This window comes from Drosophila busckii, chromosome 3R (assembly GCF_011750605.1).
Source record: "Drosophila busckii strain San Diego stock center, stock number 13000-0081.31 chromosome 3R, ASM1175060v1, whole genome shotgun sequence".
NCBI classification, from domain to species: Eukaryota; Metazoa; Arthropoda; class Insecta; order Diptera; family Drosophilidae; genus Drosophila; species Drosophila busckii.
The window spans coordinates 16543997-16558252 of record NC_046607.1 but is presented as its reverse complement, the minus strand read 5'-3'; the positions used below and the strand labels follow the sequence as shown (position 1 = coordinate 16558252).

Sequence of the window (14256 nt, the reverse complement as noted above, 5' to 3'; positions counted from 1 at the left end):
TTAACAATTTATAAAAAGCATGTAAATAAATATTTATAAAAAATAAACCCTAATAAAAATTACTTAAGAATAAACACTATTATTTAAAATAAACGCTTTTGCACAATATAAAAGACACAGGCTAGAAATAGACAAAAAGCAAAAAACAAAAGCATTTTATCCGTGCACTCGCGTCGTCCGTACTTCTTCAATAGCTTGCCGGACTGTGTAATGCTACCCGCCGTATGCTGCAACTCATCACTAGTGGCTTCCACGTTCTGTGAGGAGGCGACCAATGTCTCCAGCGTAACTGCGCTCTTTTGTGTGGTTTCCGATAGATGCCGCGATATGGCCAGCATCTTCTCGGTGACATCGTTTTCCTGGGAGACGACGCTGCCACGATTGTGCCGCGTGCCACGAGTGGTGCGCTGACGCAGCTCACTCTCACCGGTAATAGCCATGAGCTCCTCACGATTAGCTTTCTCAATCTCCAGCATGGTTGAGACATTGGCCTTACGGAATGCTTGCAATGTTTTCGAGAATTCATCACGATGCGTGTCCACGTCTTTTAGTAAATTTGCATCGCACATGTCACGTGCCCAGTTATCCAAACGTTCAATATTTTTGCGTATAGCTGACAGCTTGCCGCGACCGGCTTCATTCAGCTCTTCCAGCTCCGCCAGCGAGCCCCGGCTGTTAAGTATATCCTACAATTTATAAGCAATTATATTTCGTTGGCACTTTGAGGCACCCAACTTACTTGTATAATTGCCTTGGCTTGCAGATTGTTGTCAATCAGGTCTTGCCTTATAGTTTGCAGCGTAAATTTATCTTTATCCATTTTAAATACACTTTAAATAAATTTGCTTGGGCTATGACGTGGGACGATGACAAGTGCTGCTCGATAGGTTTTGCATATCGTGACAGGTATCGGCCACAGTTATCAGCTGTTTATTGCTTGGCCGCGCAATTTTATCGAAGTAGTACTAGTTGCCATTGCTTAAAAATTTTACATTTACATTTGCATGGAATTTATGTTCTCAAAAGCAATTTGTTCAGTTTATTTACTATTGTATAATGTCTGACTGGCTTGACTTGTACGATTCAGAGCCTCGTTCACCTATAGTAAGTATAACAAGTTTGTGCACGCCAAAAAATTACACATGATTTTTAGTCAGTGGCCTCAGGGATTGGATTTAGTGATTCTGGAAGCGAGAACACTCCCGGTGGCAGCATTGATTCTACAAGTGAGAACACAGCTACCACCAGCGAGGATAGCATAGCTAGCATTAGTGAGTATATCAGCAACAGGACTAGTGAAAACGAATCCAGTCCGTCCAATCACGACGAAACTTCTTTGGTTGAGGACAGTACTTCGCAGTTCAGTTTGCAACAGTCCTTAAATGAGGGGAGCGTACAAGCCGAAATGGAAAACAGTAAGCACATGTGCCTTCGAATGTTTGCCATATTTAATTTTAATTTGTGTAGTACGCCTCTTTTGCGACAATATTGCGAACAATCTAGCCCAGATAGGCTTGAGCGCAGACATGGGAGCGTTTCCTTCTGCATCTACACCAAGAGGTACTCATAATATTCAAAATTATGTTTCTTATTTACTTATGTGTTGCTTTTGTCTACAGCTACCAATACATTTGACATTTCTTTGACAATTGATGTTTCTGAATATGAACGCGCTAGACGTTTGAGAGCTGCTCGTTCACGCCAACCAGATGAAGTAATAGACTTATGCTCACCAACAACACCACGTCGTCTGCCTTCGTTCATTAATCTCGAAGATTATGATACACCTCGGCGTGCCCGCGATGCAAGCCGAGAGCCGTTGCCATTACCACCTAAACATGAGAAGGAGGTAAATGTATCAAATGATAACTCTTACAAATGTCCCGTTTGTCTAGAGCCTGCTCATGAACGTCTACCTTCGTCGACACGTTGTGGACATGTTTTTTGTAAGGTGTGCATTGAGACTGCAGCACGTACCACACACAAGTGCCCACTGTGCAACAAAAAGATCACTGCCCGTCATATTTCACGCATTTATCTATAAGGCAGCCAGAGTTATTGAAGTTTTGTGATTTATGTTTAATTTGTTCATCCAGCCATTGTAAATGATTATCAACAAAAGAAGCACTTGGTAACATTACACTACACATACAAAAAAATAATTATTCAGTATTCATTGAAATGAAAATCCAGTAGGCTTATGCTATTATAGTTTTAGATGTAAAACACTACAAAATACACAAAACATTTCCAAAAATAATATAAAATAAAAAAAAACTATAAACTATAAAAAAACCTATAAAAAATGGAAATTTTATCATCGCGTCATTCATCAATACATTCGGCTGCTAAGCTCAGCTACAAGAATGTTGCCGACATCTATCCAAAACAGTTGCCCGAAGTGTATTACTATTATCCCATGGATGACTATGGATTTAGTCCCATGGAGAAGGTGTCGCTGAGAAAGGCTTGGGTGATGATCGAACCATTTCTGCACCGTTTCAGCAAGGAAATTTCACTAAGGTAAGTTCACTTAATTCCAACCACAGTGTTTATAATAATCCATTTTTAATAGATTCTTTACAGCTAACGAGTTAGAAATTGAAAAATTTCGCTTATCCGGTGTGCTACAGTTGAATATTCTACATAACCATGTGCTGAACTTCATGAAGCTCTTGGGTAGACTGATAAACACAATATATACACCGGCAGTATTTCGATCAGTACTAGACGAAAATATTCGACAACTTGCCAGACGTGGCATTCACACCAGTCATTTGGTGGTAAGGATTGATAACTATTGCTCTAGGAATTTGATAAATTTATAATAGCGATTCTAGTTAATGTCAACGTACATCTATGATTATTTACTGGAGTGCAACGTGCTCGTAGATCATGTATCCGCGTCGTTTTCTAAGGGGTTGCAGCTGCTCTTAAATTTTGTAGCCGAACATACATCCTCTAGGAGGAACACGTCAATACTTTTGTTTGATTATGTATCAAGTTCAACACAGAAAAGCACTAGCGTTTACAAAGAGATATGAAATAAATACAATTATTTATTTCGCCATGAGAGACATTTGTGTAGTTATACATTAAACATAAATACTAACTTAGCTTACAATTCATCTTTAGCACCACCTACAAACTTCATTTGTTTATCCGGCTGCACCTCGTACTTTAAAAGTTTCTTATAGCGTTTTAGCAGCTTACGCCAATAACAAGATATGTCTTCCATGCGCAGATGCTGCCAGATGAAATCGTAGCCATTTGTAGCAATTTGCTGAGCAAGCTCATCATGATTTTTGAAGAACTCTATTAGCTCTTCATACTGCTGCTCGCTAGGATAACTTTGCAGTGGCACATAGTGCACCCAAGGCTTCAGCTGTGGGTAAAAGAATTCTTGCCATTCATCGCCTACATGAAACACCAATGATTTGCAGAGAAACAAATGCTTTAGACGAAAGCTGGCGGCGACTCCGCGAAAATTAAACAAATACTTGTACTGGCAATGATCCTCAAAAGAAGCCTCCTGGGCGGGCGCTTGGTTCAGCGTATCTTTGAGCGACTTCCAGGCTTGGTTTTTGGTGTATTGTGCATTCACAAGCTCGGGACGACGGCGCGAAAGCAACACCAATGAGTCACGCTCATCCGAAGTGCGTGAGCCCCGAAAGAAGCCTAACGCTTGTTTATCGTTCCAGGCAATTGCATCAGCGCTATTGCGCAGCTTCTCACGCATTAAATCCCAGCGTCCAATGCCTGTAGGATGCAGCTTGGTCGCTGGGCCACCAGCCCAAAATGTCCAAGCTGGATACATGATGTCGTGATGCTCCTGCGTTTTGGAAAAGCTAAATACAGCTGCATCCTGACCACGAAAAGCTGACTGCAGCTGCGGATAGTCTCTGGTATTAATGACCAAGTCCATGTCCGGCAATTGTGGGAGCAGCTGCAACAGGAAATGCTCTATGCCCTGGCAACGTGCTGGAAACATGCAGTTTTCATCTCGATAAAGCTGCTGTTTATAGATCTTATAACGTGTACCGTACTTGGCGGCATTTTCCAACATTTTACGACTGAGACCTGTTGATTTATATGGCGCCAGATCTTTTTTTATTACAGCAGCGTGGCAAGTGCAGTTGACGTCAGCAACGTCAGTGCTGCAGCTCTCGTAGTTAGCCATAGCCTGTGCTATGCGCTGCTTAACTGCAAGTATACAAATACTTTTCTATATTTATTGATTCTTAAATAGCATTAATTTAGTTTTATTACTTGCATATAGTTTCTTTTCCACATTGGGCGCAGCGCATATTGTCTCTCCCTCACTACAAGCTTGATTTTCAGTAGCTGCATTAACATTTTCACTTAAAATTATAACACAGCATAAAACTAAGAACATTACGCGCATTTTGTATTTTGTTTATATTCAAAAGTATTTTAAAGTAAAAAATCGCCAACACTTAACAGTTACTCAATCGTTACTTGGTTTACGCAGAGTTGCTATTTTCAAACGTATTTAGGTGTGTACACACTGACATCGACGTATATTGAAAGAAACCAAGAAAGACGTCGAAAGTTTTTTTGCTTGTTCCGCCTTTATAATTAGTTTAAATACGACAAATAACGAACGAAAATATAATTAAACGACTACTCTTTTTAATGCATACGCGTAATTATGCGTGGACACCAATCGAAGCCACTATAATTGTTTACGACGCGAGTGTACCATTGTTCACAATTTACATACAAAAATTTTGCAACAACAAAAAATGAAACGAATAAAGAGCAAAAAAAAGTTGACATAACTGCAAACACACACAAACATACATTGGCAAGTAAATTATCGAACAGTGGGCAAAGAGAGAAGACCAAAAGGAAAGAAAAAACAAAAAATTTGCAACATTTGGCAACGAAAGTTAAGCGCCCAACACCAACAAGAAATTCACATCCAACTGGAATTGCAATTTGAGTGGGAGTGGCATTTGCAATCAAGTGAGAGGCGTTGGCGTTAGATGAATACTGGGGATAATTAGCAAATAAATAAAGGTAAATACGTCACATAGTTTATATATAATAGTTATCATTGTATTGTATGTGGATACAATGGCCATAAAAACTTTATTGAAATCATTCGATTTGGTCTCTCTCAGCTGTTCGTCATTAAGTTAATTTGTTGCTGTTGTTAATGATTCAAAGCTTTTAAGCCATTCGCTATACTGTTTTAAGCTTCCGTTGCGTGCTGAGTGCACAATTTAATTTACAGATTTATTTATTTATTTATGTATGCTGTGCTTTGCGTTGCTTTGCTTTGGTTTGTTGTACGCGTCTATCGCAGCATTCGTTATCTTAGTGAATGCATGTGAGCCAATTTGATTACCTATGCATATGCATACATACATACCAATGTATGTACCAAGGTGTATTTCCATTTACCATTTATGTACCGTTTCAAAACTCGTTTCAAACAAAACAAAGACTGCAAGACTTTTTATCTTTTCCCACACCGAAGCTTTAATGCACTTGCAAACCAAATGAATCATCACCTGATGTATATATGTATGTATATAACAGTTGTACATCCAACTGTTTTATATGTTGCAGTATTTATTTTTCCAATCAGAGTTTTGTTGTTGCGCTGCGCCTGTGCATTGGAAATTATTCACAGTTAACTTTTCATCAGAGCTATCGTTTCATCATTAAGACACATTTTTGGTAATCTAAAGTTCTATAAAAAGTGTCAAAGAAAATGATAAAAGTATTTTAAAGCTGTTCTATTGTTTACTTTGCTATTGAACTTAGCAACAATAAGCATGATACGCACGAGTAAACATACGTACATTCATACGTCTGTTATGTATTTATGTATGTGTGTGGTGTGCTGTGCATTTCGTAGCTGTTATCAGTTAGTCTAGGCGATGTGTCATCAGCACACTGCTCCAAATAAAAAGTTCAATGCTTGCATTCACCATTCAAACCAAGGAAATAGGCGCCTTTCTCTCTCTCTCTCTCTCTCTCTCTCTCTCTTACTCGCTCATTCCCTCTCTCAAAATGCTGTTTCTCTTGTTAACTCTAGTGGCTCATTAATAAGTGCCTCTATGCCTTTTAAATTATGTATGTTGGTCAACTATGCGACTGGAAGTCGCTGTTATACTCAGAGCGCAGTAGCAGCACTGCCGGCGTCGCTGTCTATGTTGTAAGACCCAATAGTATCGTTAACATTTCCGATTCTGTGCAAAGCCATGCAAATCATTTTTATTGTTAGTCATTAATAGAAGTATGTGGATATATTTAATTATATACTTAATGCTCTTTATTTACTCAGCAAAATTATTGTTAATAATAATACACGTAGGCACAAAATAGGAAACTGTAAAAGTCATTCAATGCAAATTATACCACCCACACTTTACTTCGGCACTGCTTGTAGAACTGCAGGGGTGTCTATGTTGTATGCGCGCACTTTGAGCGAGAGCGCACCCAATGCCAATAAGTTACAAAGCATCGCCGCACACGGTCGCTTGTTCGTTGGACTTGGTGCTGGCTCGTGTGTTTTGTTTTTTTCTTTCGTTTATCGCTAAACAACGCGCATTGACAAACAAATAAATTTGTTACAAATACAGTGCGTGTGATAGTTTTTAATAATAATTAGTTTATTTAGTGGCTCTCTGTATAAAGGCACATTTTTGATAAATCGATAAGTGTATACAGTGCTAAATAAAATTCACCACACCCACAGCAACCACTGAGCACGCAGCTGTGAGTGAGTGAGCAAGAGCGAGCTGGAAAGGGAGTGCGCTGTGAGAGGGGAAGTATGTTGAAAAAGCAAATTGCCAGTAGTGCGTAGTGCATTTTAAAATGATTTTCATCTAAAAATATTTATTTTCGGCATTGAATAAAGCCATAAACAAGTGTTTTGTGTAAATTTAAACGTTTGCCAATGTATTAATATAAATAACACTTGCGGTAAGTTGAAACCAGCATAAAACTGACTTAACCAATGTGTGTAAATATCAAATGCTGCGTATAGGAAATATATGAGCTCATAATATTGCCATAATTAATGCAGCAGCTGTGTCTCTCGGTTTGTTTTGAAACGTAATCTGCATAAAGTGCATATAGTACATAAACAATGAGTAAAATTTATGTGCATATCAATTTTTATTGTAGCAGCAGCTACAAGTTTATTTTGAAAAATCGATTTTTCTTCTCACTATTCAGTTTCTTATGTGTGCGTGTGTGTGTGTGCGTTTGGCTGTGTGTGTGTGGGCACAGGTCTTGTATCACCTTATGCGCTTTACTCTCTTTGACCAGCTGTTTTTTTCTTGCAGGGTTCAGTGCCATAATTGCAGCGAGAATTTCTAACACTCTGTTGTTCATTTATATTGTGTTGGATTTTCATTGTTAATTGTTTTTGAGTGTGCATACTAAGCATTTTTCAATGTACGCTTTATTTGCGGTGAGGGTCACTGTATGATTGATATTTAGCAGTTTCCCTTTTAGATTTATATTCTTAATCAATTGTGTGCTGTAAAAAGCATTTGCATACACTCAGCGAAACGAAGAATTATAAAAGCAGCAAATTGAAGCTTAAACTATGTTTGGTAGTTAAGTTATGATAGCTCTAAGCTTAATTAATTATTTAATTATATTTTAAGCTTAATCTTAACTAGCTACTACTTTAAATGTTTTTCTTTGCTGACGTTTGCTATTTTGTTTTTCGACAAAATACTTTTGCCTATTATGGTTGCAGCTTTCAGCAGGCATGACAGCAAATTATTGAATAAAATATAAATTTTTATTATAAAATGACTTGCCAAATACGCATGTAAAGTATTTTTTCGTGTGTGTGTGTGTGTGTGTGTACTTGAATAAACGGCACATACATAAGTACGCCAGAGCTGTAGGCGTTGCTGTTGCTGTTGTTGTCGCCCACATAGCGAGCCAGCCGCTATGCAGATATAATTATAACTCTGAAGCAATACTCAATACTCTGTCTCGCTCTGTCGCTTAGCAGCAGCAGCACTGCTCTTAAGTTGGTCTATTCAACTGTAAACAACACTCTACTCATTGTTAACCCGGTTTCTTGCTATTAAACAAACAAATTATGAATCTGTTTGTTGTAGTAGAGATGACAGCCTCACTGTTTGCTGCTTCTAACGTTAAATATTTAAACATTTGGGTCAAACACGAATGAGATATATAGAGTGTCAAGAGTGTAAAAATGTGTAGTCTGTGTAAAAAACAATCTGGCGCATGTTTATTACGTTATAATTGACATAAAAGAGATGACAAAGAAATTTCTCAAAAATAAATATGTTTGCTCAGCCTGAAAAACATATTTACATGCATGTTTGTGTATATAGCTGATAGATTTATAAATGTGAACATATGTAAAGTCAAGTAGTCTGGAGCGTCTGCTAGACAGATTTATAGCATGAAATTGAAAATTAGGTCATGTGTGGCTTGGAAAAAAGACTGATTTATACTTAAGGCATTTGTAAAATTAATTAATCATTGAGATGCCTAATACCAGTTTATTTTAAACTTGAGCACAGTTCCCCATATAAATATTGTTTACTAGACCTTTAATTTGAGCGCATACCTTTGTACTTTATACTGTTTACAGTTATTATTGCTATACACGCTTCGATTGACGCACCGATTTCATCATGATTATGCGTATAACTGTTTATAAAGCCATATTGTGTTTAAATGCCGTAACTCTATATAGAGAAACACAGTCAGAACGATTCCATGAGGCGAAGCAATGTTGAATCAAATTGCAATCAAGCGTTGCTTACTTTTCTTGAATTTAATATACGTAAATAAAACAATAATATTGCAGCTAAAAAATTCAGTTACGACGCTCACATTTCGACTTTCCCATGAAAATAACTTAAAAGTTGTTTGACTGCTGCGTTAAATAATAAAAAACTGCTGCTTAGCTAATTAATTTTATATTTAGTAAACTACACATTTGTCGCCACTGTTCATGGCGCTGCCCAAGGCACAATTGAATTCACGTCCCAGCTCTGGCGTATTGCTCAGCGGTCCATTAACATTCCAGCGCTCGGGCGTGTGTTTAAGCAGCGGCATAGCCGACGCCAGCTCCGGCAGCTGCTGCTGCTCCGCCGCCTCTGGCTGTGCCCAGCAGCGTGTTTGAGCAAAGTATATGAAGAAAAGCTGCGTATTGGTAAAGTTAAGCTCTGGCAGCGTTTCCTTAACGAGCTGCTGCATGGTCTTGTGATCGGTGAGCTCAAGCCAAGCCAAATAGGCATTGAAGGCGACAGTTAAAGCGCTGCTCTCAGCTATGACCTCACGCAGACGTGTAGCATTGTTGAAATCATCAGGATTATTGCTCAGATAGTTGCTATATGCGGCGCGCTGACATTCGCTGGCATTGCGCCAGCCTGCGAGCGTAAACTCACTCCAGGGCGACGTAGTTTGCGGATTGCGATTCCAGCCCTCGTTGTCAAAGGCTAAAATCAAAGCGGCAGCCAAGCGTTGAGCGAGCAGCGCATATTTCAAAGCTTTGGGATAGTAATAGTTGTAGAAAGGAGCTTGCAACAAGCCCCAGCCAACGAGCAGCGCATGCTGTGAGCCCAACGCAGCGCGAACTTCAAAGGCAGCCAATGTGTCAGCAGCAGCGTCTGTGGCAGCAATGCTATTGCCACGCAGCTGCTCCAGCTGCTGACGCGCATTGAACGCCAGCACAGTGTCCAGCTTATGCCAATAGTCGTCTTGATTCTGAAATTTTAAGTTGGACAAATCAACGCTTTGATAGTCCGGAAATTGCGTATGATACTGCGCGAGTTTTTGTCGCGCTGCACGTTGATCCATGTCGCTGAGCCAAGGCGCTTTCAGCTGCTGATCGAATGCCTTGACTACGTCTATAAATATTTGATCCATGTCATCTTGTGAAGCGTCGCGCTGCATCTGCCGCTGATACATGTCGCCCAGCACTTGTGGCAGCAGTCGCTGCAGCTGTTGCACGCACTGGCGTGGACGATAAAGCGGCGCTGCCAGTGGCGGCTGATCCAGCTCACGCAGCGCCAAATACAAAATGTAACCTGACAACGTATAACGATTGTTGGCGCGCACTAGACGCGCTAGCTCCAGCAAATAGCGTGTGGAAGTTAGATAGACATACTCCAGATGCTGATACTCCAAAATGCTTTCAACGTACAACTTAAAGTCAAGCGTGCGATTCATTTTGGCTGTCAACTCAACAAGCGTAACACGTGGATACAGCGTTGGTTGCTGCTGACGCAAGCGTTGCTGCCCCATGCGACTGCCACGCGACGTAGTCTGCTGCTCATCCTGCTGCTGCTCCTCCTCGACGCCCATGCGCTTGCACAGCTCAAACTCAAAGCGTATTATATCGCCAGCGAAACGCGCTGCCTCGCCGCTCTCAATATCGAACCAAGCCATCATATTATCCGCCACCTGCTGCTGCTGCTGCGTATAGAACTCACCATTGCGCACATTCGCATCACGTGTTGCTGCCTGCGCATTGCACTGCTCCTTGGGTATAATTGTTAGCTTGGGTTCGCCCAGGTAAATGCTATTGCCACGCAGCTGCTGCAAGTTCAGCTGCACATCGAAACCGACGAGTATATCGAGTCCATAGTTGCGTCGCAGCGCTGCCAACATTTGCAGCCAATGATTGTCGGTTTGCCAATTGGAATTCTCTACAATACGCAGTCCGCCATGTTTGCGCAACACTTGCCGCAGATATGCGGCACGTTCTGCAGCATTTGCTTCGATTTGAACGCAGGATTCATAGAAGCTGCGCACTTTGCGCACATTCAGCGCATAGTCGTTGCTCTGCTCACGTGTCTGCAGCGCTGTCAGCGGCGTTGTTAGCATCTTTTGCAGCTGTTCCGTTATGCGCTCCTCCATCAGCGTTTGTGCGCTGCCGTAAGCGCCACGCAGCTGCCTCAGGTGATGCTGCGCCCAATTGCCGCAGGCATATTCATAAAAATCCTCGCAAGGATCTGCGCTTAGATTCATATATTTGAGCATATCCCTGCTAATGCTGCTGCGCACCTTTTGCAGCTCTGCTGAGTTCGCTGCTTGCAGCTGTGGCTGCTGTGCATAGTTTGCTGCAGCTCCTCGATTCTGATTCTGATTCATTTTTGTATAGCGCGCAGCATTGCAATAACTCAACGCTAGCATATAGCAAACTATATAGAACGTGTGTCTGGCCATCTTGGCATTTGAAATGTGACTGAAGCTTCAAATTGTTTGCTCGCCTGATAAGGCAATGGCAATTTCCTTGCTTTTTGTTTATTTCGCACATGAACTTCATGGGAAACAGTTCAAGTCTGTGTCTGGGGTTATCACTTAAAAGAGAGAGAGAGGGAGAGCAAAGTAAACAAAGTCGACCTCGTTGGTTTTTAGTATATATTCTAATACAATTCATTGAGTCATTGCCAAAAGCTCAGTCAGCAGAGATGTGAACAAGATTCAAATCAGTTTTTGAATTTACTTCATCGTGATCAGTTTGAGTTTGTTCCAATCTGAATTTGAGTTATGCAGTCTTAATGAAATATTTTAATATTGGGGTTTTCCTTTTCTTAAAATTCAATGTGCATTTTCATTTTGAATGCTTTCAACTGATTTAATTCAAATTAAAATCATTCGTTTAATTCTAATTAAAATTAAAAGCAGCAGAGCACTAAAATCAGTTTTGATAACAATTTTGGCAATGAATTGAATTAGATTTTAGTTTATTATTATTATTTATTATAAAAAGTAAGCAAACTTTTAATAGATTAAGCATTTGTCATATGGATTCATAGCTGAGCCCACGGGGCAACGAAATTCACGAGCAAACTCCGCATGATTTTGAAGCACACCATTGACCAAGAGACGCGTCCAGCTGTGATTTTGTCTAGCGCTAAATTTATAACTAGACCAGCCATGCAGCTGCTGCTCACGCTCCTGATGCTTGGGCAGACAATGTTGTTGAGCATACGCTAAGAAGAAGAGCGCAGTATTGGAATAGTTCAAACCCGGCAGCGATTCCTTGGAAAGGCGAGCAAAATCATTATGCGGCTCCAGATAGCCAAGCCAATTGAGATAAGCACGAAAGGCAACGTTCAGTGCAGCGCTGCGTTGAATCAGCAGCTGTGTGGCAGTTGCATTTGCTTGCAGATAGTGCAACACTTGCTGTGCAAAGCAATCGCTGCGATTGCGATAACGCCAGCCAGTTAATCCATCCCAATTGTCGCTTTCGAGCAGCCGCACCGACCAATGCTGTTCATCAAACGCTTGAGCTTGCGCTTGAGCCAGCTGCGTGCCCAGCGTGGCATAAGTCAAAGCTTGGCCATAGCGTGCATCATACTCTGGTGGCTGCAGCAGCGCCCAAGGCAGCTCAAGATGACGCTGCACTGCGCGAAATACAATGCGCGTTTCATATGCCTCAAGTGGATCTGCAGGCGCAGGCAGATTCTCCTCGAATAGACGCGCCAGCTGCTTGGACTGTTTGGCTTGCAGCAACTGCCGCAGATTCTGCCAATAGTTGTTATGTTGCAGTTGCACATTGAGCAAGCCCTGGGAGTGCTCATACTTGGGATATGTAAGCTGCAGTTCGTTAAGCTTGCGCTTGGCAATGCGTTGACTGCCCTCCTCTAGCCAAGCAGCGCTTAGACTTTGGCTCAACGACGTGCGCAGCTGATCGTAAAGTTGCAACAGCTCTTGGGGCAGCTGCAAGCTGCTTATGGGCTTGGCATACATTTCACCCAGCGCAGCAGGCAGCAGCGATTTGCTGCGCTCCAAGCAAAATTTGTCAGTTGATTGCAGCTCCAGCGCTGCAAGCGCGCGATACATTAAATAGTTTGCCACTTGGCTGGCATTGCGCGTTTGCAGCGTGCGCTTCAGCTGCTCATAGTAGCCAGGAGCAACCAAATAGACAGGTTTGTATATAGTGCGTTCAAAAATTTGGCTAACATAAGCCTCAAAATCAATGTCGTACAGCTGCGAGTGCATGGCCAAAGCTTTGCGTGAATAGTTGCGCTCGTAGAGCTGCCGCTCTGCACTCCACTGCAGCAACTGGCCCATGCCGCCGCAGAGCTCATGCTCCAAACTCAACACATCTCTAGCTATAGAATGCGCGCTATGCTGCGCTATGGTCAACCAGCGCTGCAGCTGCTCAGTCGCGCGCTGCTCCAGCGCTGCATAGCTCACATTTGTTGTATTCAAGCGACTGCTGCACAGGTGTCGCGGCATTATAGTCTCAGGTATAGTCAAATAAATGCTGTTCTCCTGCACATTATCATAGTTGTAGCCAATGCGCAGTCCTATAAGCAAATCGAGTCCATAGTTGCGTCGCAGTTTGGCAGCCACTTGCAGCCAATCGTAGCCATGTGGCTGCCAATTGGCGCCTGGCACAGCGGGCATGCCGCCATTTTGTTGCAGCAACTCACTTTGAAATTGTTGCTGCTGCTGCTGCGACTGCATTTGCTGCTGCGCCTGCTTGCAGCTCTTGTAAAACTCCTTGGCCTGTCGCACTGCTGCGCTGTCCTCTCGATGCACTGCCTCCTCCAGCTGACGCATTAGCTCGTTGTCTATGCGATGCTGTCGCTTTGCTTCTGGCGTCGCCTCAGTTTGCCAATTGCCGCATGCGTATTCATAGAAATCCTCACAAGCATTTGCACGCAAATTCATTTGTCGCTGCATCTCATGCGCTTTGAACTGACGCACTGTCTCCTCGGTTTGATAGACACGCTGCTGCGCATCGTCCATGTCGCCAAACATGTAACCAAAGCGCGTCCATAGCATTAATGCTAACAAAATTGTTGTCCATCTCAGCTGGGACATGTTTGCTGCATTGTCGACTACCAACTGTCGAGCAAGTCAAACGCTCTACAGTCTACACACAACGCTCTTTATACAGCTCAGGCGCTGATAATGAGCGAAGGTTCAACGCTGAGGTTATCTCAGTTGCACTCGAGAGCAGCAGCGCTAGTTGAGAGAGAGAGAGGGAGAGAAATATTATGAGTTAGATTTTTATTTGTATGTGTCTCAGTAGAAAAGCAAAAGTTTAAATTAAAGAATGCATTTAGTATAAGTAAGAGAGGGATGAGATAGAGTTTAATGCTTAGTTTAGTGTTTATAAACATTACATTTTTATTTCTTTTTTCACATATGCGCTCAATAAAATAAAACGTTGAGTGTATAAATATTTTGTTGAAGAAAATTTTATGAAAATTTACAAATTAATGGCAAGCTGAAGCCGCAGAGCCAGCGAAAGTA

The 14256-nt window shown here is 41.7% G+C and overlaps 6 protein-coding genes across 7 annotated transcripts; 2 read left to right on the top strand and 4 right to left on the bottom strand.

The window, feature by feature from the left end:
* Window positions 1-71: 71 nt before the first annotated feature.
* Window positions 72-889, bottom strand: LOC108604576 (vesicle transport protein SEC20). Its single transcript, XM_017994107.1, has 2 exons — window positions 740-889; window positions 72-686 (listed from the first exon to the last, which is right to left on the bottom strand). Exons 1-2 carry the CDS (start codon window positions 818-820, stop codon window positions 84-86), a joined length of 684 nt encoding a protein of 227 aa, XP_017849596.1. The 5' UTR covers window positions 821-889; the 3' UTR covers window positions 72-83.
* An 84-nt stretch (window positions 890-973) lies between these two features.
* LOC108604575 (E3 ubiquitin-protein ligase complex slx8-rfp subunit slx8) lies at window positions 974-2243 on the top strand. The gene is made up of 4 exons (XM_017994106.1): window positions 974-1104; window positions 1154-1415; window positions 1468-1560; window positions 1620-2243. Exons 1-4 carry the CDS (start codon window positions 1057-1059, stop codon window positions 2042-2044), a joined length of 828 nt encoding a protein of 275 aa, XP_017849595.1. The 5' UTR covers window positions 974-1056; the 3' UTR covers window positions 2045-2243.
* A 24-nt stretch (window positions 2244-2267) lies between these two features.
* On the top strand, window positions 2268-3071 carry LOC108604577. Of its 2 annotated transcripts, none has more exons than XM_017994108.1 (3): window positions 2268-2523; window positions 2576-2783; window positions 2841-3071. In XM_017994108.1, exons 1-3 carry the CDS (start codon window positions 2306-2308, stop codon window positions 3042-3044), a joined length of 630 nt encoding a protein of 209 aa, XP_017849597.1. In that variant the 5' UTR covers window positions 2268-2305; the 3' UTR covers window positions 3045-3071. The 2 variants fall into 2 exon arrangements, with proteins under 2 accessions (XP_017849597.1, XP_017849598.1); XM_017994109.1 differs by having other exon boundaries at window positions 2832-2933.
* LOC108604574 (O-glucosyltransferase rumi) lies at window positions 3051-4398 on the bottom strand. Its single transcript, XM_017994105.1, has 2 exons — window positions 4270-4398; window positions 3051-4203 (listed from the first exon to the last, which is right to left on the bottom strand). The coding sequence occupies exons 1-2, from the start codon at window positions 4394-4396 to the stop codon at window positions 3119-3121; spliced, it is 1212 nt and encodes a 403-aa protein (XP_017849594.1). The 5' UTR covers window positions 4397-4398; the 3' UTR covers window positions 3051-3118.
* Window positions 4399-8794: 4396 nt separating this feature from the next.
* Window positions 8795-11203, bottom strand: LOC108602909 (endothelin-converting enzyme 2). Its single transcript, XM_017991221.1, has one exon. It carries the CDS (start codon window positions 11173-11175, stop codon window positions 8959-8961), a length of 2217 nt encoding a protein of 738 aa, XP_017846710.1. The 5' UTR covers window positions 11176-11203; the 3' UTR covers window positions 8795-8958.
* Window positions 11204-11766: 563 nt separating this feature from the next.
* On the bottom strand, window positions 11767-13478 carry LOC108601353 (neprilysin-4). The gene has a single exon (XM_017989253.1). The coding sequence runs from the start codon at window positions 13459-13461 to the stop codon at window positions 11767-11769; it is 1695 nt and encodes a 564-aa protein (XP_017844742.1). The 5' UTR covers window positions 13462-13478.
* Window positions 13479-14256: the final 778 nt, after the last annotated feature.

Excerpts from the sequence above, each read along its gene's own strand:
- LOC108604576 (XM_017994107.1), bottom strand. The coding sequence starts at position 820 with ATGGATAAAGATAAATTTACGCTGCAAACTATAAGGCAAGACCTGATT. Across the intron at positions 687-739 it reads AAGCCAAGGCAATTATACAA|GATATACTTAACAGCCGGGG; the intron begins GTAAGTTGGGTG and ends TATAAATTGTAG.
- LOC108604575 (XM_017994106.1), top strand. The coding sequence starts at position 1,057 with ATGTCTGACTGGCTTGACTTGTACGATTCAGAGCCTCGTTCACCTATA. Across the intron at positions 1,105-1,153 it reads CAGAGCCTCGTTCACCTATA|TCAGTGGCCTCAGGGATTGG; the intron begins GTAAGTATAACA and ends CATGATTTTTAG. Across the intron at positions 1,416-1,467 it reads ACAAGCCGAAATGGAAAACA|TACGCCTCTTTTGCGACAAT; the intron begins GTAAGCACATGT and ends TAATTTGTGTAG.
- LOC108604577 (XM_017994108.1), top strand. The coding sequence starts at position 2,306 with ATGGAAATTTTATCATCGCGTCATTCATCAATACATTCGGCTGCTAAG. Across the intron at positions 2,524-2,575 it reads AGCAAGGAAATTTCACTAAG|ATTCTTTACAGCTAACGAGT; the intron begins GTAAGTTCACTT and ends CATTTTTAATAG. Across the intron at positions 2,784-2,840 it reads TTCACACCAGTCATTTGGTG|TTAATGTCAACGTACATCTA; the intron begins GTAAGGATTGAT and ends TAGCGATTCTAG.
- LOC108604574 (XM_017994105.1), bottom strand. The coding sequence starts at position 4,396 with ATGTTCTTAGTTTTATGCTGTGTTATAATTTTAAGTGAAAATGTTAAT. Across the intron at positions 4,204-4,269 it reads GGAAAAGAAACTATATGCAA|TTAAGCAGCGCATAGCACAG; the intron begins GTAATAAAACTA and ends GTATACTTGCAG.
- LOC108602909 (XM_017991221.1), bottom strand. The coding sequence starts at position 11,175 with ATGCTAGCGTTGAGTTATTGCAATGCTGCGCGCTATACAAAAATGAAT.
- LOC108601353 (XM_017989253.1), bottom strand. The coding sequence starts at position 13,461 with ATGCAGTCGCAGCAGCAGCAGCAACAATTTCAAAGTGAGTTGCTGCAA.